Source organism: Physeter macrocephalus, chromosome 17, assembly GCF_002837175.3.
Source record: "Physeter macrocephalus isolate SW-GA chromosome 17, ASM283717v5, whole genome shotgun sequence".
NCBI lineage: Eukaryota > Metazoa > Chordata > Mammalia > Artiodactyla > Physeteridae > Physeter > Physeter macrocephalus.
The window spans coordinates 25554543-25578969 of record NC_041230.1 but is presented as its reverse complement, the minus strand read 5'-3'; the positions used below and the strand labels follow the sequence as shown (position 1 = coordinate 25578969).

Below are 24427 nucleotides of genomic sequence, written 5' to 3'. Positions count from 1 at the left end.
CCATAAAAAGGAATGAAATTGGGTCATTTGTTGAGACGTGGATGGATCTAGAGACTGTCATACAGAGTGAAGTAAGTCAGAAAGAGAAAAACAAATATCGTATATTAACGCACGTATATGGAACCTAGACAAATGGTACAGATGAACTGGTTTGCAGGGCAGAAGTTGAGACACAGATGTAGAGAACAAACTTATGGACACCAACGGGGGAAAGCCGCAGGGGGTGGGGTGGTGAGGATGGTGGTGTGATGAATTGGGCGATTGGAATTGACATGTATACACTGATGTGTATAAAATTGATGACTAATAAGAACCTGCTGTATAAAAAAAGTGTGAGATTCTTTAATGGTATGGGAAGATTACTATGATATAGTAAATGAAAAAAAGGTTACAAAATGGTATGTACAGTTTAACTTCACTCTTTTTTTAAAAAATAAATGTATTTATTTATTTTTGGCTGCGTTGGGTCTTTGTTTCTACACGCGGGCTTTCTGTAGTTGCGGTGAGCGGGGGCTACTCTTCTTTGCGGTGCACGGGCTTCTCATTGTGGTGGCTTCTCTTGTTGCGGAGCACGGGCTTTAGGTGCATGGACTTCAGTAGTTGTGGCACACGGGCTTCAGTAGTTGTGACTCGCAGGCTCTAACGTGCAGGCTCAGTAGTTGTGGCACACGGGCTTAGCTGCTCCACGGCATGTGGGATCTTCCCAGACCAGGGCTCGAACCCGTGTCCCCTGCATTGGCAGGCATATTCTTAACCACTGCGCCACCAGGGAAGTCCCTAACTTCACTCTTATTAAAATAATACATAATATGTATATGCAAAAAAAAAAATGAACCAAAGGTTAACAATTATGTCTGAGTATTCAACATTATGGGTTTTTTGTTTTCTTTGTGCTTCTCCTCCTCTCTTCTTCCCCATGATTTTCTATAACATCCTGTCTTATTTTTTACTAAGAAAAAGGAAGAATGATTTAAAAATTCATTAAGATGTGGAGATACACACACACACACACACACACACACTGGAATACTACTCAGCCATAAAAAAGAATGGAATTTTGCCATTTGCAGCAATGCAGATGGCCTTGGAGGGTATTATGCTAAGTGAAATAAGTCAGACAAAGAAAATACTGTATGATACCACTTATATGTGAAATCTAAAAAATAGAATGAACTAGTGAATTTAACAAAAATGCAGACTCAAAACTATAGAGAACTAGTGGTTACCAGTGGGGAAGGGTAAAGGGGGAAGGGCAATACAGGGGGAAGGGATTAAGAGGTACAAACTACTGTGTATGAAGTATTCTACAAGGATATATTGTACAACGTGGGGAATATAGCCAATATTTTATAATAAGTGGAGTATAACCTTTAAAAATTGTGAATCACTATATTGCACACCTGTAACATACATAATATTGTATATCAACTATACTTCAGTTTTTAAAAAAGATGTTATTTTTGCCTGTTAGTAAAGGCAATGATTTCAAATGCAATACACAGTACTGGTAAGAGTTTGGGGTAAATGAGCATGCACAAAATGGATGCTGCTAATGGTAGTATAAATTGTTACTAATATCATTGGCACTGGCAACACAAATCAAAAGCCTTAAAAACAGAAGTATTTTCACTTCTAGGGGTTAAGGAAATCATTAGGGATGGATGCAAAAAATGCATATATAAACTCAAATGTCCATTTTTAGGTTCCTGGTTAAATAAATTACACCTGTATGAGCAATATATGTATTAAAAATGACATTGCAGGATACTTACTGACATAGAGGCCAGTATGTTAAAGGCAAAACAGCCAGTATTGTCCCATATAGTACTGATTTAATATGAAAATGTATGTTTCCTAAAGCTACCGTAACAAATTACCACAAACTGGTTGGCTTAAGACAGCTGAAATTTATTCTACCACAGTTCAGGCCAGAAGTCCAAAATCAAGGTGTTGGCAAGGTTGGTTCCTTCTGGAGGCTCTGGAGGAGAATCTGTTCATGCTTCTCTCCTAGCTTCTGGTGGTTGCTGGTAATCCTTGGTGTTCCTTGGCTTGTAGCTGCACAGCACCAATCTCTGCTTATTGCCTTGTGGCCCTATTCCTTGTGTTTCTTATGTCTCTCCTCTTCTTCTAAGGACAACAGCCATTGGATTTAGGGCCCACCCTAATCTAGTATGACTGCATCTTAACTAATTTTATCTGCCAAGATCCTATTTCCAATTAAGGCCACATTCTGAGGTTCTGGGTTGACATGAATTTTTGTAGGACACTATTCAACCCACTACATGTATATAACATACATATAAAAAGATTGGATAGCTACATGAACAGTATTTCAGGGTGGGTTTATGGATGATGTACATTTTTTTTGGTTTTTCTGCATTTTAAAATAGCTTACGGTACTGAAGTTGCATTTATGTAGAGATTAAGTTCTTAATTTATTCAGTGAGGTGAACATTACCTGTAGTCAAAAATTACTCTCCCCCCAAACCACTTTTTTCCCTCCTACAGCTCAAAATATACAGAATACATCATTTTATACATAGTGCATCTTCTCTCAAAAACATCCAACATAGCCAATTCTTCCTCCAGCACTGGAACATATTACTGATCCTCTAGGTGAGCACCAGATGAAGCTGTTGACTTGTGTTTACTATATTTTACAAAAAAGAAAGGTTTTCTAAAGCATGGCAATATAGTTGAATGTGTTCATGTTAAATAAGGGGTGAGGATACTCCACTGTTCTACTTTTGTAGTTTGAGGAAAAACAAATTTCTTTCATATTTATAAAAAAACACTGCAAACAACAGTGATGAATTAGGAAAGTCTCTAAGACCAAGGGAAAAAATAATTACTGATCTTCAAAATGGACTTCTTTAAGAGGTTAGGTATATCTCTGGGTCTTTCTGGATTTTTAAAGGTCCAGGGGAAGAAAACTTCAGGAAATAATAATATTGTGGATATAATTATAGCCAACTTCTGTCTCTTAAAAATTCTTCCACTTTCCTTTTAAAGATTTATGACTATGGTTTCTTTCATAACTGGAATAAGATAAATTATATATAAAAATAAAAAAACTGTCATGTACAGAGGCTGACATCATGGGTAGTCAAAGAATATGTTTAATAAAAAATAATTAAACTTCCATTTGCTCTATAGAACATCATAGAAAGTAATTTAATAAATTACAAATGACTTTTTAAGACGTTTGCTCAACTACAGAAAGCAAATTCAGACTACACAAAACACAACTGGTAAATATTGCAAATGTCCAAAAGAAAAATTGGACTAAGACTTGAATCATGAAACCTGAAACAAGGGCTATAAATACAAGGCAATAACAGCTATAATTCTTTTAGTAACTACCAACACATACTTGGATATCCTTTCAACTGCAACTTTAGTATTATGTAATTCTACTGATTTCTTTTCTTATAACCCTTAACTTTACACAACCACGTTTGCATGTTTTTTTAAGCTGATAGCTGGACAACTTTTCCCCAATCAGTATTAGATAGAAGTGTCTTGAAACCCAAGAGAATGTTTAAAGTTAATACTAGCCTTAATGCTTTGAAAACTGCAACTGCCTTATTACATAGAAAGAGAATCACTAAGATGTTAACCAAATTCATTTGATCATAATTAGGAAAATACTTTATCTCATAAATTTGATATAAATTAGATTTTAGTGACAAGATCTAGGGCTTTTTTCCCCTTTATTTTAAATTGGAGACAGAAAGGAATGAAGATCATGTGGGTATAACTAGGGGGAGAGAAGCGAAATGTGGATGGTGCTGAAATACTTTACCGGCAAACTGTTAACTGTGTTTGAAAAACTTTGGCTATCTCATAGGTGTATTCTAGTTAAACAAAGGTGCAATACTGCAAAGGGAAGATACTAAATATGTAATATATCATTTTCATGATGAACCCACTTCTCCTGGAAGGGCATTATAGTGACTATTGCTAAGACATTGCATAAAGGACTATCAATTCAAAGTACTATTTCGGAAAAATACAAAAATCAATACAATCCCAATGGAACTTATATAATTTTGTAAATACATACAACACTGTCTCTCTAATAAAGGGGTTAGTTATTTTACATACAGAAACATAATTTACTGGTAAAGGTCTTGGAAAACCCAATATAATTGCTTAATTCATGACAAAGCAATAAAGTTCTATCAAAACATACTAAAAGTTATTTTTTCTCTGGGAGAGAAGTGGGGTACTTTTCCCTTCGCAAACTTTATCACTGACTTATTTAAGTACCAGAAAAACGCTAACACTTATCTCTCCTTAGGATGTAAATGATATTTTATTTCCAATTCAGTTCTAATTGTTTTAAATGTATATGAAGGTGAACCTGGACCTCTACCTTGTCAGAATAATAGCAGCTTTAGCAGGAGAAATTGTATCACAAATCAAACATCAGACAAATTTTACATGGTAAAGGGTTCTAAGAAATTGATCAGAAGCCTTTGGCTTCATTTTTTGTGGTTCATAGGAGTAACGTATATTTTTTTGAGATTATTCAAAGTGCATTTTCAAAATGGGCAACTCAGTATATTTAATATGAACTGATAACCCAACACTGATTCTGGGCAACATTTAGTCTGCTTATACCTAGAAACTCAAAATGAATTGAGCCTATCTGCATATTACTTTACCCTATTATCTGTTAATTCCGGAATATTTCCATGACGTAAAACACAAATAGAAATCTACACAAATAAAGCAAACAAACAATTTCTTTTACATGAAGTATGCTGTGTTGAAAGTTCTTTTCAGTGGCATTTCATGAGTTTGCCTTTTCTGAACCCTGGAAACAGACATTACTCATTTGAGACAATTATTTCTAATAGGAGGCCAAACTTTGAAGAGCTGAAACTAAATATGTCTAGAGGGTGCCAAAGTTACATGACACAGGATTATTTCACGACTTAATTTTACTGATTTTAAGAGTTAAGCTCAGCAAAAAGCAAGTCATATTTCTTGCCAGATTAACATGATATATAGGATGTGTTTAAAAAACCCCTGAAAACAAGTATAGAATTAGAAACGAATGTAAACTTCCTAAACTAACTCAGCTGAGGTAACAGGTAGCCAGTTAAATTGGCTGATTGGGAAACTTATTTCTTCTTTAAAACACACTTGTACCTGAATTGGAAATATCAGCAGTGCATCACAACACTAGAGCATTTTCATGTAATTAAAGCAATGGATGGTGATGTAGATTCTACAGCTTTCATGACATTCATTAGCTGCCCAAATTATTGCTGAGTTTTGATCTGTAAATTATAGGTGTCAAGGAGGCTGTAAAACTATATTCAAATTAAATCAGTAATATGCATAAAGTATTCTGTGTTCACTGCAAATATATTAAATATACAACTCTTATTGAGCATAATTTTCATAAAATTAACCCCCAACAAAATTATAATGCCTTTTGTTGTAATTTTACACCTTTATGTATTTGATAGTACATACGAGTTCAGAAACTTATGAATCTTAAGAAATATTACATGCAAAACGTCTCTGAAAGCAGTTTGCACTTCTAAACAAATAACTGAAATGTTCAGTCAGTACGTTATTGATGCACTCAACACTGGGGTATTTACAATTAATAATTAAAGAAAAAAAATCCAAAATCAGCTCATAATTTAAGTGCAGTCTGGGAATCAGTCTTCATTACTAGAATCTGAATCCTCGGATGACGATGGTGTACTATCAGATCCAGATGAAGCATCGGCTTTCTCTGAACCCTCATCTGTGCTGTTTTCATTGAGAGGACTCGGTTCAGTTCCCCCTTTGTCTTCCTGATCTCTAACTCTGGAATCTTCTTCCTTTACTTCTACAGACTTAGATGAGCCTAAGTCACTGTTTTTATTTTTCTGTACATCAAAAGTATTGGACTGGGACAAAGTTGGAATATGAAGATTAAGGCCTGGAGTGAGAAGCATCCCTGGATAAAGTATATTAGATAGTAATAGTGGGTTAAGAGCTAACGGGCTGGCAGCTGCAGCTGCACTTAATGCAGCAGTAGAGGATGTTGAAGGAGAACTTGACACAGAGTCTTCACCACCATTCTCTGAATTTTGGCTCTCTGTCCTTTCTTTTTTTCCTTCTAGCTCCTTAGAGTCATTTCCCTTTTTTTCTTCTGCTCCAGATTCTGTAGGCTTTGTCAGGAGCCCTCCCATGCCCAACAGATTTGGCAATCCAGTCATTCCTGACAGCAGCATGGGGAACATGGCAGCCACGTTTTTAGCTTCTCCTCCAGAAGAAAGGCTAGCAGGCATTCCCATCAGCCCTGCGGTTACTTGCAGCGACTGCAAGTTTTGTAGGTTTTGTTGTAAGGCCTGAAGAGTTGTGAGGTCCACACCTGGAAGTAATCCATTGGCTAGTAAAGGATTGCCTGAAATACTGGTGGCAGTTGCAGCTGCTGCTGCCGCAGTGGCCTTTGCAATTCCACTTTTAGGCCGTCTCCCTCGCCTGCTTACTTCCTCTCTCACAACGGGACCAGTGAGAATACGTTCATACATACTTTCTGGAAGAAATCCCTAAAAAAAAATCCATCAATAATAACCATTTTCAAATAAAATCAATAGCTATTAGTTTGTGATACAAATAAGCTATTAAAAATAGGTAATCATTCATAAACTTATTCTGTATTGATATAACATAACCAATTATGAGAGAGATAACCCAATTTCATCTTAGTATAAGTAGTGGCTTGAAACAGCTCTTCTTCTCATTTTATCTTTAAGAGGGCAGAAAGAGGTCTCTGGCCCTCTTTTATACTGTGAGGCATAAGTTAGTAGAATAGTTCTGGAAAACAGAAGGTCCGAGGAAATTTTTTCATGAGGGTTATTACTGCCATGCCCTTACATTTTTCACATCACCAATTGCTCTAGAAGACTAAAGAAGTGCCCCTCTTCTAATCTGGAAGAACAATAAGGAAAGGACAGAAGAAGTAAGTAAAGATTAAAATGAGATGCTTCATATGACTTTCCTGACTATCACTTTGGGAGTAAAGGAGACAGAGCCAAGCCGAAAAAGATAATCAACAGGGGGAAAAAAATCACTTGGCTCAGAACAGCAGTAGCACCTGCAGACTGGGAAGCACCAAGTCCAGGGCAATGGAGGGCAACCTATGCTACTTTCTTGAAATTCTCCCATGATTTTCTCGGGCTCAAAACTCCTAGAAGTAAAAAACAAACAAATGAACCAAAATCCTAAGTTTTAGGAGTTTAGAACCACTAGACCAGCACTGTCCAATAGAAATAATGTAAGCCACATATGTAATTTAAAATTTTCTGGTAGCCACAATAAAAAAAAGGTAAAACAGAAATACGTGACACAAATTTTAGCAATATAGTCTATTTAACATAACAAAAACATTGTCATTTCAATATGTAATCTATGAATATTATTGAGATATCTTATATTCATTTTTCCAAACTAAGGCTTCAACATCCAAAAACAGTGCTTCACACTTACAACACCTCCTACTTCAGACTAGCCAAATTTCAAGTGCTCAATAGCCACATGTGCCTGGTGGCTACCATTTGTGACACTGTAGCTCTAGACAGTGGTTTAAAAGACTCTCATGGGACTATTTTTAAATTTTGTTTTGAACTGATCAACTTATTCTCTTTACAAAAGCATTAGGGTTCACTACAGAAAACGTGACAACAAAAAAATACAAAGAAAAATATCATCCATAGTTTCACTGTTCAGAGATAGCTACTGCTAACATTTCAGGATGTGTGCTTCCATCTTCCCCTTGTGCATATAAACAGATTTTACAATTCTCTTCACCTCTTTTCTAAAATAAAAAAAAAATAGAATCATACTTCCTGTCTTTTTCATTTAGACACCTGTAGACATAATAGCTATTATTTATTCAGCACTTACCACATGGTTAGGCTTTGATACTCCAAGAGCTTAACTACTACCCCATTTAACAATACTGTGAACTTTTTCACCCTTGTCATTAAATGTTCTTTTAAGATATAATTTTTAAAATAGTTGCAGTTTTTCAATATATTGATGGACCATTGGTATATTCCCAATTTTTATTACTGTATTATGATGAATAACCTTACATATATATATCTTTCCCCATCTTTGTTTTCTTAATATGCCTTTTAATCAATCAATCAATCAATCAATTAGGCCACGCTGCACAACACGTGGGATCTTAATTTTCCAACCAGGGATTGAACCCATGCCCCCTGTAGTGGAAGCGCAGAGTTCTAACCACTGGACTGCCAGAGAATCCTGCCCCCGCCACCCAATATCTTTGACTGTTCATTGTGGCATTGCTCAAACAGTATCTTAGAGATTAAAATAAACACAAATCAGCATATATTGATTCTGCATTCTAACTCAACAGCATCTGAGAAATTTGTAACATATTCTGCAAAACAAAAATTGTGAACTAAAAAATATCTTCACATATTCTTGGAATATTTTGTTAATTTTTTTAAATAAAATTTATTTTTTATTTAATTAATTTATTTTTGGCTGTGTTGGGTCTTCATTGCTGCGCGTGGGCTTCTCACTGTTGTGGCTTCCCTTGTTGCAGAACATCGGCTCTAGGCGCGCGAGCTTCAGTAGTTGTGGCACACGGGCTCAGTAGTTGTGGCGCACAGGCTTAGTTGCTCCGCGGCATGTGGGATCTTCCTGGGCCAGGGATCAAACCTGTGTCCCCTGCATTGGCAGGCAGATTCCTAACCACTGCGCCACCAGGTAAGCCCTATTTTGTTAATTCTTAACTTTAAATTTAATCTACGTTATCATTAAATGGCATCTAATTTTTAAAATGATGTCTGAATTAGTATTTTATGAAATACTCACAGACTGCTTAACAACATCTCCCCATTCAGGAGCTACTCCATATTCTGTATTTTCTTTCAGGAACCGACATAAATCTTTCAGAGGGGGAGCAAAGGCACCTCCAACCTATAAATGAAAAACCGATTGTTAGACACTTAAAAACACTATTAAATATGAAGACAATTCTTGCTTTTATTCTGTGCTGTACAGAGTTTATTTTTTTAAAACACATGTATTCTTTGAACCACTTCTGACAATCTTTATTACATTGGACTGGCCAAAGCTGCCGTTCTCAGTGGGTGTGCTGAACAGCCTCTCCCCTCCGAGAGGCTGTTCAGCACACCCACTGAGAACGGCAGCTTTGGCCAGTCCAGGCTCATGATGGAACATTTCGAGAAACTTATTTTTCTGAAAGTGAATCTTCCCTTAATATGCTTCCAGTATTGAAGCTCACGGTGGAGCCACCAGACGAGAAACAGCATCTGTCCCGGGCTGGCGGCTCGCTGCGGTCGGGGCCCTGCGGGACAGCAGGCCGGGCGCTCAGGTCCACATCCACGGGAGGCTCCCGTCCCGGCCCTCGCCGTCATGTCCACATGTGCCTTACCCAGTCCTTCAGGCCAGGTACCACGGTGTGTTTTTTAAGAAGTCCAGTAGAAACAGCCTGTCTTGTCAGTTATGAAATACAATGATTAGGTTTTTATTCGTAACTGTAAAATTTTTTAAAAGTTGGGGGTTAGAAGTTTGTTTTACTAGAATGGCAGAGGAGATATAAGCAGTTTTATTCTGTAGGCTTTTTATTCGATTATGTAAAAACCACAAATCAGGTACTGTATTTTAGTTTAAAATTGCTTTAATTGCAACAAAACAGCTTTTGTGGCTGTCAGATAAAATCTGTATATAGGAGGTGGAGTTCAAGCCATCCTGACGGAGCAGTTCCTGGCTGCGGGCTCTAAAGTACGTTCAGGGGACGGCGAGGATTCTGGGAGGTGACTGTTTACACAACAGAGACGTGGCGTTCGAAGACAAGCCTGCACTCACATGTATCACGGAATGTCAGTCGTGTAGGGTTCAGGGGAGAGAGCACTACCGTTTCAGGGGTTTGCCCTCGGTGCCACGTGGGCTGTTAGCTGGGACACATCCCCGCCGTTCACAGTGAGCGCCGGTGGTGCCTGCTGTGTAGCTGGTGCACAGTGTGACACGTTTACAGCATCCTGTTGATGGAATCTCCAAGCCTCTGACTCAGCGGCTCTACACCATGAAGCTATCTTGAAATTTGTGCACTGACCCCCAATTTGATCAAATTATGTATACAGTCCCTTTTAGAAGAGGTGGCTTATTAACAGGGAAGAAGATTGCTATAATACAGTTGTAAGAATAGCCTTAGGTGTTTAGATTTTCTTTTTGATAATAGGGAAGATTCAGCCATCAATGGGATATTTTAGAATCCCAAGGACATCGACATGGAGTATCAGTCATCAGGTTTTTTTTAACAATAATACGTCTTCAAAGTCTTTGCCTCAGTGTCTAGAAAAGGGTTCATTTTCTTATTTCAAACCAGGTAAAATACTGGGTGAAACAAGTCACTGATTTGCCTGTGACCTTTTAGAAAAGTTGTCGTTTTGTTAAAATACTGTACCTATTATTAATCTGAATTTGCATTGACTATGTTTTAGTGTATTTATAAGTGGTGAACTCAGTTTCTGAAATTAAACTTTTTATTTGCCAAAAAAAAAAAAAAAGGACTACCACAATCCACAAGAACTATTAGTATGCTATATAAACATGTGCTAATGTAAATTTTAAAAGTTTTTTTTTCCTTTTAAATTAATTAATTAATTAATTTTGGCTGCATTGGGTCTTTGTTGCTGCAGGCAGGCTTTCTCTAGTTGCAGCGAGCGGTGGCTACTCTTCGTTGCGGTGCGCAGGCTTCTTACTGTGGTGGCTTCTCTTGTTGCGGAGCACGGGCTCTATCTAGGTGTGCGGTCTTTAGTAGTTGTGGCACGCAGGCTCAGTCGTTGTGGCTCGTGGGCTCTAGAGCGCAGGCTCAGTAGTTGTGGTACATGGGCTTAGTTGCTCCGCAGCACGTGGGATCTTCCTGGACCAGAGATCGAACCTGTGTCTCCTGCACTGGCAGGCGGATTCTTAACCACTGTGCCACCAGAGAAGTCCCTTAAATGTTTTTGAGTTACTGGAACAGTAAAATAAATAACTACCATTTACTGTGAAATTACTATGTTGGGTAAGCAGTGTAGCCTAGCTAAGAGTATACCCTTCGGAGTCAGACTTACCACCTATATGAACTAGGGTAAATCAGTAAATCTCTTTGAATCTCAGTTTTCTGATCTGCAAAATGGAGATAACAACACCACCTCCCTCACAGCGTTTTATGAAGATGAGATAATTCAAGTGCCTCAGCAAAGGTTCTGGCACATAATAAATATAAGCTATTATTATTATCATATTGCCAACTATTGTGCTAAGGACTTTAGAGTACATAATTTATTTTAGTACTCACTAAATCCATTTGAGAATGTATTATTTCTATTTTTCAAATGAAGGAACTAAGTCTCAGAGAAGTTATACAAGTTGCCTAAAGCTAGCTATTAAGTGTTAGGATCAGCTTTCAAACTCAGGTCTCAAAAACCCATGCACTTATCTATTATGTAAACTGATACCCTAAAAGTATAAAAATATACATATCCCTTTAAATGTTTAAATGATTTGAACCTACCAATTTAATGTTCCTTTGGAGTCTAAAGATACTTCTTGAATAATTCCTTTTTCCACACCTTTTTGAATGAATACATACTATATCTTGTTAGGATATAGACAGGGTTTAATATGGCCAGTTATAATACCTATAGGTATTCTTATCTAGTATTTCCTATAGTCTTTACTTAGCCTCTCAAGTTTCTGTTGCCATCTCCTTTTTATTATGACCTTCATTAAGCTCCAGTTTAAAATGGAGGCCCTCTGTATGGTTTATGGGGATTCAGCAAGTGGATCTTTTCCTTAGTAACTGATCAATCCTCAAGTCTGTACTCTAGAAACTCAGAACAATAAAGAAATCTACAAACTAAAGGAAATGAACAGGACTTTTATCAGGTTACAACAATGAAAAATAAAATTTAGGGTGTTTAATGTTAAACCTAACAAGTAAAAATTTAAAAAATGGTTCCACTTCCTTAAAACTGGCTAAGAGAAATTTATTCATATCGAGAAATGCTAATTTCATTATAAGATGAAGTGCAAAGATTTGTAACACAATCTATGCAAGCATAAAATTAAGTAAAATGCAACTAAAATGTCATCTTGTTCCTCCCCTCATACATCTATGACATCACTTTAAAGCACTAATAAAAGCTGAATAAGCTATCTCTATAGAATTGGGGAAAAGTCAGTATTAATTTTAATGAGTTAGCGCATATGATAATATTAAGACAATCGTTATTTTAAAAGTAGTTTTCTTCCAATTTCAATATTTCTTCTGAGAAAGTCAAATGATTTCATGTATTTTTATGCTAGCAGTGAGGTCATTTAACAGAGAGCAAGACAGAACTAGGGAATTCATGTGACCTATGTAGGGTAATTTAATTTGTGAGTGAAGGAACTCAATGAGAAATTTGCTGTTCTTACTCTGAGGCCATTTCTTCTTTCTTACTTATTTTGTTGCTTGCTCATCAGAATAGAAAACAATAAAAATGTCAAAGCTATGAACTTACAAAAGGGTGCCACAAGTGTTCTATCATTTACTTTAGGAGGTAAAAGAGACATATACCAATCCAAACGTAAAACAGACACAATTCGGGGAAACAAATGTTGAGCCACATTTGGTTCAGAAATAGACTTTGGAAAAACCTGTTACCATTCATCAATCAATAAAGCAAGAAGGTAAACACAGGGATACTATTAGTGTATAAAGTACCTTTGTTTAAGACATTTTATTTCCATCTATCAGAAAATTATGTAATATGCCCATTTTGATAGAACGAGACACTTAACAGCCAAATGATGGAAAATCACGTGATAAATATATAAATCTATAATGGCCATGATGAGAATAGTGTCCCCTTTCAACAGAGTTTCTCGACTTTTGCACTACAGACATTTTGGATTGGTGTTGTAGGGGTTGTCCCCTGTGCTGCAGGAGGTGTAGCAGCATTCCGGGCCTCTACCCACTAGATGCCACTAGCATCCTTCCCCTGCTCACCACCTCCCCAACACCCACCTCCTTACTCCAAAGTTGTGACTACTAAAGATGTCTCCAGACATTGCTAAATATCCCCTGGAGGACAAAGTTGCCCCCTTTTGAGAACCACTGACTTAGATGCAGTGCTCTTGCTCAGGGCCACTGCTTAGGCACAGATAATGTAAACTAACTTGCTTGTTTCATTCAACAGCTTAGACAAAGATGTGGGATTTGAAATTAGACTGCATAAAATTGTAGTCCATGTCTTTTCCCACAAATCTTCTAGATTTAACCCAACCAGGTCTGTTAGAAAATACTGCATAATGAAATAGTGTTCTAGAGATCTCTTAAGCAGTGAATCAACATGAGAAATTAATAACAAATATATAAATACCTTTCTGGCATTTCTTCTGTTAATCAGCTGAACACGTTCTTCTCCAGTGAGACTATTCACATCTAGTTTATTGGGGTTTCTGCAACGATGCCTTTTTTGCTTGGGTCTCCCCTCATGGAGCTGCATTCTCTAAAATATATGGACAAAGGAATGGCTTGAAAATCTAACTGTGCAACTAGTACAAATAAGCTGATCCAAGAAATTTAGTCATATAAAATTGAAGACATGTTATAGATAAGATATATTAATACAGTTGACCCTTGAACAGCATGGGTCTGAACCATGCAGGCCCACTCATAAGTGGATTTTCTTCAATAAATACGTACTACAGGACTACACGATCCATGGTTGACTGCACCCAGGGACGCGGAACTGAGGACACAGAGGGCTAACTGTAAAGTCATACTCAAATTTTTGGCTGTGGGGGTGGCATACATCAGTACCTCTGACCCCCATACTGTCCAAGGGTCAACTGTTTATATTATATATTGAAGATTTATATTATATCTTATATATATTCTATCACATATCTTCAATATATCATATTAAAGAATTTACCCCATAGCTATACGTTAAAAATATTTAAGGTTTAAATATTTTTATATTTATTAATAAAAATGCTGAATAAGACAATGTTACATGAACCTTTTCCTCAAATTATATATTTAAACAATTATTCAAGGCAATTATTAATAATGATCAGTATTATCTTTCTGTATGAAAGTAGGCTCCTGAAATGAGGAGGACGTTGCTAGTTCTTTCCTTAAATGCCCTCAAAGATCACTGTATTTCTAGAGTGTTACTTGAAGGAGTTATCAATAATGCTGGAAGAGCTTCCTCTTTACATTTTCTCCTGATGAATTTCACCTGAAACATCAGATTTTCTCAGTGCTCTGATACCATTTATATGTGTACTAGCGGCTTTCATTTCTCTTCATCTCACTAATAAACTTTATCTCTTTTCACACAACCCTCACAATACTCAAAGATATTATTCTTTTTTAAAAAATGTATTCATTTATTTTGGCTGCTCTGGGTCTTCATTGCGGCGTGCAGGCTCTAGAGTGTGCGGGTGGTCTGTACAGCATGCGGGCTCAGTAGTTGCGGTGCACAGGCTCTCTAGCTGCGGTATGTGGGATCTTAGTTCCCCGACCAGGGATCAAACGCGGGCCCCCCTGCGTTGGGAGCACAGAGTCTTCACCACTCGACCACCAGGGAAGTCCCTCAAAGATATTATTCTTATTTTACAAATGGGAATCAAGGCTCAGAGAAGATACCTTCCTCAAGGTCATGCAGCTAGCAGGTGGCAATAAAAACCCTTTCCATCAAACCATGCTGCTCACCTCTGTTAACAACTGTTAACAAAGTAGGGCTTGATGTCTGCAGTCATTTCTAAACAATTAGAAACTCCAACAGACTAAAACTCAAACTCTTCAGCATGGCATACCAGTCCCATCACAGCCTGGACTGAATTCACCTTTTCTATCCAATTACTATTACCCCACTCATTCCCTCACATACTCTGGAATATCAGACTAGTCACTGTTTTATGACTATATCCTTTTTAGACTCTCTTCATAATTGTTCTATATGCCTAGAGTATCCTCCTCTTATCTTGCCTAGAATAAGTAGGCATTTGACCAGTATTAATCTGGTCAAATGCCTACTTATTCTTTTATCATCCACCAGTCATATGTCAGCTCTATCTTCTATCTTTTCCCAGATACTTTGCCTGGGCAGAGTAATTATTCTTTTATCAGTTTCCATGGCAGTTTATACATACCACTGGTATAGTACATATACCATGTTATGATCATTTTGTTGTAAAGATACCACAGCAAAGTGTGAGATCCAAGACACCATTAATGTAAAGTGCCCTTGGGAAATCATTATCTTGTATTCTGTACTCCAACAAATGTTACTTATAACAATGTTTTAAAATCTTAATAATAAAGTTATATTAAAAATTAGAACAAAAGATTTATCTGCAGGGAAAATGATGAACTGCTATAAGTTAAAAAAAAAAGTAATAAAGATTCCTTTGCAGTGGTAAGAGAAAGGTATGACAATCTTCAGAGACTAGAGTATAACTGCCACGAGGGCAAGAACTTTATATTGTTCACTGTTTTATCCTAAATCCCTTTAAATAGTAACTAGCACATAACAGCTGCTCGATAAAAATTTACTGACTGAATAAATGAATGTTATTTTCTAACATGTTAATAAGTATAGGGTTAAACTAACAATTCTCATTATTTTTAGAATTGCAATACTCATCTTATGATTGCTCACCTTACTGACAACCCTTCCCCTCATAATTACAAGAGCTTTATTTGGCTTTTTTTTTAATCAAAAGAATTAACAGAAAGTTTATTTGAGAATTTGTGGCATCTTCTGAAAAAATTAGGGATATGAAAGGCATTCAAAGGCCAAGACTGAGGCTCCCTATTTTAGACTACCAGGTTATCTCTTGGGGACAATAAGAGCAATGTAAAATATTCAACTAAATATATACTACAGATACAAGTATATAAAAATATATATTACAGTCACATTCTAGGGACTGGAGATTTTGTGGTTCTTTTGCATGAAAAAATAAGGTAATGAATTTTTTTCTGTTAATAAAATAACAATCACTTTACCTTTATATAGCACTTTTTAGTCTCCAAAAGACTTTCATTTTTAATTTTTTAAATCACTGACTCAGTAAATATTTACAAGGAGCTAGATACCATCCTCTGTATCAGGAATTATGTGCTAAGTCCTGGGGATACAAGGTGACTAGGACAGCTCTTAAGAAGTTCATGGGGTAGGGGATGACTTCAATGGGTTATCCAATTAATCTTCATAATGGAAGCAGATAGAACAAGCCCACTAACTTCATTGTACAGAGGATATGCCATTACTCTTTTACCTTCTAAAATATATAGAAACATCAAGGGAGACTGATAACAAAATTTGGTACATCAGCATCTGACACTAAAGCATTACAAACTTAAATAATAGATTTCTATGAGTAAGAAAGCCATATGCCCATAAGATAGTGAGTAGAAAGTATTTCAGAGGATAAGAAAAATGCAAATGAATATATCTGTTCTCATCTTTGACTAATATAAACCATGCATCTGAAGAGAACCAGGTTGTATTCTTATGAGATCTTAAGTGTAGTAGTTTTGACAGTGGATTTAAGACTTATTAGCTGTGTGGCCTTGCACTATTTATTGGGTTGGACAAAAGGTTCATTTGGTGTTTTCCATAAGATGGCTCTAGTAGCACTTAGTTGTCTTTAACTTCATTCAAAACAATTTTGTTAGATTGTATTGTGACAGCGGTCATATCAGCGTGCACTTTAAAAAAAACATCAAAATTGGTGAATTTGCGTAGCCATTTTAATACTGAAGGTGGAAGAAAAAAAGCAACGTTTTCGGCATATTAAGCTTTATTATTTCAAGAAAGGTTAAAAACACAACCGAAACACAAAAAAAGATTTGTGCAGTATATGGAGAAAGGGCTGAGACTGATCGAACGTGTCAAAAGTGGTTTGCAAAGTTTTGTGCTAGAGATTTCTTGCTGGATGGTGCTCCACGGTCGGGTAGACCAGTTGAAATTGATAGTGAACAAATTGAGACATTAACTGAGAACAACCAACATTATACCACGCGGGAGACAGCGGACATACCCAAAATATCCAAATCAAGCGTTGAAAATCATTTGCACCATCTTGGTTATGTGAATCACTTTGATGTTTGGGTTCCATGTTTAGTGGAAAAAACCCTTCTTGATCGTATTTCCGCATGTGCTTCTCTACTTAAACGTAACGAAAACGTTCCGTTTTTAAAACAAATTGTGACAGGAGATGAGAAATGGATACTGTACAACAATGTGGAACAGAAGAGATCATGGGGCAAGCGAAATGAACCACCACCGACCACACCAAAGGCTGGTCTTCATCCAAAGAAGATGATGCTGTGTATATGGTGGGATTGGAAGGGAGTCCTCCATTATGAGCTCCTTCTGGAAAACCAAACGATTAATTCCAACAAGTACTGCTCCCAGTTAGACCAACTGAAAGCAGCACTCAATGAAAAGTGTTCGGAATTAGTCAACAGAAAACACATAATCTTCCATCAGGATAACGCAAGACCGCATGTTTCTTTGATGACCAGGCAAAAACTGTTGCAGCTTGGCTGGGAAGTTCTGATTCATCTGCCATATTCACCAGACATTGCATCTTCAGATTTCCATTTATTTCGGTCTTTACAAAATTCTCTTAATGGAAAAAATTTCAATTCCTTGCAAGACTATAAAAGGCACCTGGAAGAATTCTTTGCTCAACAAGATAAAAAGTTTTGGGAAGATGGAATTATGAAGTTGCCTGAAAAATGGCAGAAGGTAGTGGAACAAGATGGTGAATATGTTGTTAAATAAAGTTCTTGGTGAAAATGAAAAATGTGTCTTTTATTTTTACTTAAAAACTGAAGGCACTTTTTGGCCAACCCAATTTTTAAAATTTCAGTATTTCCATTTCTTTATAAAGTTATAATGATGCCATTCTGACAAAGTTAGGGGGTGTTAAATTAGGTAATCCATGCTAAGTATAAAGCCAGGCACACAGCTAAGTCTCAATAAATGTTTACTATGATCATTTTTATTATTTTAAAGCAAACTGTTTGGAAAAGATTGCAAGTTTTGTAACTTTACAACCTTCATTGGGTCTATGATAGTACTCTGTATAAGAGAGGTGATTTTTATTACTTAAAAACTTATTGAGGGGCTTCCCTGGTGGCGCAGTGGTTGCGCGTCCGCCTGCCGATGCAGGGGAACCGGGTTCGCGCCCCGGTATGGGAGGATCCCACATGCCGCGGAGCGGCTGGGCCCGTGAGCCATGGCCGCTGAGCCTGCGCGTCCGGAGCCTGTGCTCCGCAACGGGAGAGGCCACAACAGAGGAAGGCCCGCATACCACAAAAAAAAAAAAAAAAAACTAATTGAATGCAGAATGGAAAAATGGAAAATGATATTGTATTGTATCATGGGAAAGATGGTCATTATTTTTTTCTGCTAATTTTCCTAAATCTTGGGCAGAACACATAAGTGGGTGAGAATTTATGCTTCATCATTATAGGTGTGACCAATCATAGAAGTAAAATATACCAAGTTTCATAAGGCATCACCTACAGGAATAAAAGCTCCTAAATCTTCCACATAACCTGGGTGCTCCTTAAGCCATTTTTCCAAATCCTTTCTCTTCGGTGCATCATCGCCTGCAAGCCTTGTCCCATCTTTAAGATTAATAACTGGAACGGGACTTTCTGTATCAGGAATTCCTTGAGGTTGAGTATAGGATAGTGCTGGATTTATCCCTGTAGAAATCTGTGAGGTGTTTAAGCCTAAAGTAACCTGCAGAAAAACATCAAATGACAATTTTATTTCCATGCTTTAGCATTCTGATTTTGGTCCAATGAAGCAATTCTTTTTGAAGAGGAAAAAAAAAGTTGTTTAAAGTTCTGCTAAATCTTTCAAATTTAAAATTTTCATGAATCTTGGCCAGTGCTGGATTCTACTGAGATACAATCTAAAGCTATATAGTATACTCCTAATTTTCTAGTTATCTTTATTATTCTACAAAACATTCACAAACAGCAATATGTATATTTACTAGAATTGAATTTTGGACTCAAGGATCAGTAGTTTTTAAGCATTACTTTACTTACATGATTAGGTGGTTTATTTCTGTTGAAAAAGAGGATGTCAACACCTTCTACATTCTTCCTCCTCCCCCGCCTTTTTTTGACTACAGGCTGGTTGTCTAATAAAACTCCATTGGCACCAAGGGTTGACTGAATGGGAGTACCTAACAAATTAAAAATGCAAAAGAGTGATAAAAATCTAGTTCTTAAATTAAAAGTAATTACTTTTCTAAATACACAGACATTTTGCGGGGGTTGGGGAGGGATGGAGTGGGAGTTTGAGATTAGCAGATACAAACTATTATATAGAGAATGGACAAACAACAAGGTCCTACTGTATAGCACAGGGAACTATATTCAATATCCTGTGATAAACCATAATGGAAAAGAATATGAAAAATAATGTATATGTATGTATAACTGAATCACTTTGTTGTATAGCAGAAATTAATATAACATTGTAAATTAACTATACTCCAATAAAATAGAATAAAATAAATAATTAATGCTTGTAATGATACTCATGATCAAAGAAAAAGTTTAAAAAAAAATACATAGAAAGAAGGTGTTAGACTTCAAGCAGTCAGACTAAATCAAGCAATTCTTGGACTAAAAATACCACCCCATTTCTCATTTAAAAACCAGGAGAATTGTAGTCTAGGTCTCTTTCAAGTTTTGACTTGTCTCCTCAAATTTTTCCCCTGGATAGTCACACATCTTTTCTTTTGTCCCCTTTTCGAGGAAGAACCATGCCTTTCTCATGTACAAGACAAACCTTTCCCCCTTTTTTGAACCCATTAATTCCTACTTTTTCTAAAAGTTTGTTCTATCATTTATCTTTGTTTTTTTGTGCCAAAATATCTTACTTTACATTAGTTTCTTATCAACTTAAAAACATGGCCCAACTCAAACAAAAAATAAACTTACGGCTTTTTCATAACTTTCAAAACTTTTGAAAAGTTGGTTGCTATTATGCTCCTCTTTCTCACGACAAACTCACTCCTCAATTTCCCACAGTCCACTCCTGCCCCAGCCTATTTACGGTATTTTCTTTAAGATCACCACTGTTTCTTGCCAAATTAAACTGACCCTTCTCACTCTTCATTTCAGTAGGCACTCACTAAAAAATGTTTGTAAGAGGTATGAATGAAACAGTTCCATGCATTCATTTTTTTCCTAATAAATAAATACACATTTATCAAACAGCTATGTACAAAGCACTATGATGATTCAAAGGTAAGACACAGTTCCTGTCCTTAAAGAGTACGTAATCTAGAACACTCTTATAAAAGAAAATATTAAGAATGAGATGTTTGCTTAAAATGGTTCACAGTTTGTAGCAGAAATGCATTTTCAATCATTCAAGGAGAATTTTTGACCAAGTCCTGTGTATCCCTGAAAGACATTTCCCTTTGGTTGGCTGTGTAACCTTATGGAAGTCACTCTCCTCACATCTCAGTTACAAAAAATACCTTGATTCATAATTAGTAAGGAATAACTAATTACAATGATTAAAAATTATTTTTGCATATGAAAGCACTGAGGAATGTGACATAACATTATTAAAAAAGAACAGCTTTCATTATTTCATTAAAATCAGATTAACAAAATATTATGAATATTTAAAAATACTTTCACTATAGTACATTTTAACTGTAATAACAGAATAACTTTCTTAAAATACTACTTTTAAAAGTACTATTCTGTTTTATAAGAACTTCTCATGGCTTCCTATTCTAGTATGAATGAAATGCCTTACCATCAAGCCTCATTTCTGCCTGACCACCAAAACCCAATCCCCTCCCCAGCTCACTTTTTGATGTTGCCCATAATCTAGATTTACCTTTGCTAAGCAGTCTCTGACCTTATACAAATATCTCTCCAGAAAGAATTTAAACAGTAGGTAGGTCAGTCTTATCCTAAAACCATACAATTTTCCCAACATCAAGTCTCTGGTTCACGCTATTCCCTGACTCGCTCTCAATGTCATTTTCCAGAAAGACCATTATCTAATCTTCCTCTTATAAATTCTGTTCATTTCTGCCTCTTCCACAGGACTCTGCCTAAGTCTCTAGACAGCAGTGACTTCTCTCTTTTCCAATATTTATTAACTATAATGCTGTGTAGAAAGATATATTATCTTGTTTTTAACGTACTGTCTAATATTTTAACATGTAGGTCTAGTCTACCAAGCAACTGAAAGGCAGAGACCATCTTAAGTTTCTTTTACTTTCCCTTTACTACTATCCCAGTGCTATATAAAAAGAAAAGTACTTAATACAATTATCTATGGAAAAACATTAGTATACACACCAAAGTATGTATTTATAAACAAATCCTATTTGATCATTTATAAACATACCCAATTTGGCAAATTATATACTCCCTTGACTTCTTTCGTTTTTTTAAAACAACAAACCCAACTACCTTGACTTCTTTTTGAGAGTAATTTTAATAAACAGTAATACTGATTTATTTTAACCTAGAATCCAAAATGGAAAATTTAACCTAGTCTACTCTATAAAGCCTGTGTTGTCTTTATCTTAGATGCAATTACAACAATATTAAAAATACCTTCTTTCTATTGAATGCCTACTAGGTGCCATACTCTGGACTAGGTTTTACAAATGTTTTCTTAAATTACCAAAACAAACGAAACACAGAGGTATTAAGCCCATTTTATAAATGCGATCAGAAACATTATGTCTCAGGCCCAATGTCACAACAGTGGTAAATGACAGAATTCAAATCCAGGCTGTTTGGCTCTACCATCTTTTGTGTACTATTCCAGGTGGTTTCTGGAATAGGCTCCTTAGTTTTGTCCCCTTATAATTTACGTTATTTTACTGTCCTTCATTAATTAATTTACATTATATGATGTATCTTCACTCAAAGCTTTTAGATAAAATTCAGGGGTGCCCATACAAACATAAAAAGGGCTTAATACAAAGAATTATAATAGCAGTTGTTGAGCATCTAATTCTAAAACCTAATTTTAACATCTGTTTAGCATCTAATTATGTGCCAAGTTCCATACTAGTCACTTTACATATATTATTTAATCCACCTAACAATGCTACCTCTCCGTTGACCCCAACTCCTCACTTCGTGAACAAGAAAAGGTTAAAAAATGTTAGCAGGTTTCCTAAGAGTCATCTAGGAAGACAGAGCTAGATTTCACATTTACAGGGACTTCTCTGGTGGTCCAGTGGTTAAGACTCCGCGCTCCCAATGCAGGGGCAAGGGATCAATCCCCGGGTGGGGAACTAAGATCCCACATGCCACATGGCACGGCCAAAAACAAAAATAGATTTCATATTTGCAAGTATCAAGATGGATGAGATACAATTCTTAGATAATTCTATCTAGTTTTAATGTTTGAGGCTTTTTAATATTTGCTATAGGTGCAAATTAGTGTTATAATTACTATTGATACCATTAAAACAGTATTATTTACCAAAGAATTACTTATAGGCAAAGACTGTACAATCTTCAGCTGTAATAGCAATAAAATGTTCAGATGATAGACGTATCAATCCCACTTTATAGAATTATGGACTTATCAAGGTACAAGCAGTGGTATTATTAAACCCACTTAGGTTGGGCAAAAAAGCCCAGAGCTTATCTTCCCCATCTCTTCCCATTTTCTCACGAAAAAAAGAGCTCCTTGCCATTGTAAATCACAATTTGGGGGATTTATACTTCAGTAAGAGAACTGTGGCTCATTCATACGTGTCTGAAAGTCCAGTAATTGGAGACTTACACTGAATGGTTAATGAAACCATAAGAGATAAAAGTAAGTCTGATGACTCTAATTTATAATTTAATTATAATTTATAATTAGAAAGCGGTAAGAGCAGCAACTGGAAACAGCAATCAATTTAACACCTATAATAAAGCACTATTTCCCCAAACTTCAGGAATTCCACACATTGTACATAGGCACAGGAGTTTTGAAATGTTTACAAGTTATTGTATGGCAAACGAATTTAGTAGAATACTGAAATAGAGTCCTTAGCCTTATGTATATGGAAGTATAAAGGAAATTCCAGTCACTTACCTGCTTTTAATTGAAAAGTTACATTTTTTACGTATGCTGTGGTCCATACATTTTAAGACTCAGCTGCTCTTAACTAAAATTACCAATTCTTGACAGCATACTTTAAGAGGGACACAGAAGAAATTAAAGTACAACTAGATCAACATAAACAAAATTAAAAAACTGCTTATGGATGGATTCCTCAGTGCCTAGAGAGCACAGAACACAGGGCACCAATTCAGTATTCAATAAATACTTGTTGATTCAAATAGTCAAAAGGTTAGTACAAAATATTGTCCCAAGGGGAGATATGATCATTGTTTTCCAAATGTTAAGATTATCATGCAGACACAGGACTAGGTTAATTCTGTGACGCCTTTGAAGACAGAACTTCAGTCACTGAGAAGAACCAATTGCAGGCAAAGTTTGCTTCCAAATAAGAAGAAATTTTGTGATAATTAGAGCTTTCTAATAGTAAGAGGGCTGTTTAAAGTAGTAACAATCTGGTTCCTGTAAGTATTCTATGAGTAAGTAAAAAAGGATTTGCAAATGATGGACTATTTCATGCTGAGGCAATGATTACTAGTATATTCACCTGATACTGGCATGGATTTTGGAAAACTGGCGAGGCTGGTCTCTGACGCACCTTGAAGGTCCCGAAGTCGAGTGAGGTACTGCTGCTGCCCTAGAGTACCATCTTCACTGTCCAACGGCCTTCTCTGAGCAAGCCCTTGCTTCTGAAATGTCAACTTCAAACCACCTTCCTGTTAAACAAACACCATTAATAAGAAAGAAATGATTAAAAAAAAACCTCATAGTATATTGAGAGAAATCTTTTACTTAGAAAAAGTGAGGTTAAAAACCCTGAAAAGTTAATCATGTTCTCTTATTCATACATCAATTGGAGAAAAACATTTAATCCATTTCTATAATGAATATTAAAATTTCTATCTTAAATGAAAAACATCCAGGTATTACATATACTTTTCTGAGCAAAACAAAGCTTTTCATGTGACTAGTACATTGTAACCCTTTCAGCTTCTGACCTATGTCTCCGTGTACACTATTCACATGACATATTAGAAGATATTACCCATGTTTTAGACACTGAGTAATCAATTTAGCTTCAAAAATCACACTGAACAATGAAATGTTACTGATAACAGGGCATGCTAAATGTTTAAAACAGGAAGTGCACTGACATACCATGTGAATACTATATAAAAGAACCAGACAATAAGAAATTGTCAGACTGTTTAAGAAAGCATCTTGATCTG

The 24427-nt window shown here is 36.2% G+C and overlaps 1 protein-coding gene across 21 annotated transcripts in view; it reads right to left on the bottom strand.

Moving 5' to 3' along the window:
- Positions 1 to 2687: 2687 nt before the first annotated feature.
- CHD9 (chromodomain helicase DNA binding protein 9) overlaps positions 2688 to 24427 on the bottom strand; it is a 246200-nt gene continuing 224460 nt past the window's right edge. For 14 of the 21 annotated variants that reach the window (XM_024124920.3, XM_024124909.3, XM_024124908.3 and 11 more), the window contains 6 exons: positions 23746 to 23914; positions 19136 to 19275; positions 18600 to 18821; positions 13425 to 13553; positions 8863 to 8967; positions 2692 to 6560 (listed from right to left, as the gene is read on the bottom strand). In XM_024124920.3, the coding sequence (XP_023980688.1) occupies positions 5682 to 6560; positions 8863 to 8967; positions 13425 to 13553; positions 18600 to 18821; positions 19136 to 19275; positions 23746 to 23914 (1644 nt within the window). In that variant the 3' untranslated portion in view covers positions 2692 to 5681. Of the gene's footprint in view, positions 6943 to 7757; positions 7829 to 8862; positions 8968 to 13424; positions 13554 to 18599; positions 18822 to 19135; positions 19276 to 23745; positions 23915 to 24427 lie in introns of those variants that run through there. The other 7 variants (XM_028477707.2, XM_028477706.2, XM_028477709.2 and 4 more) reach the window with 7 other exon arrangements.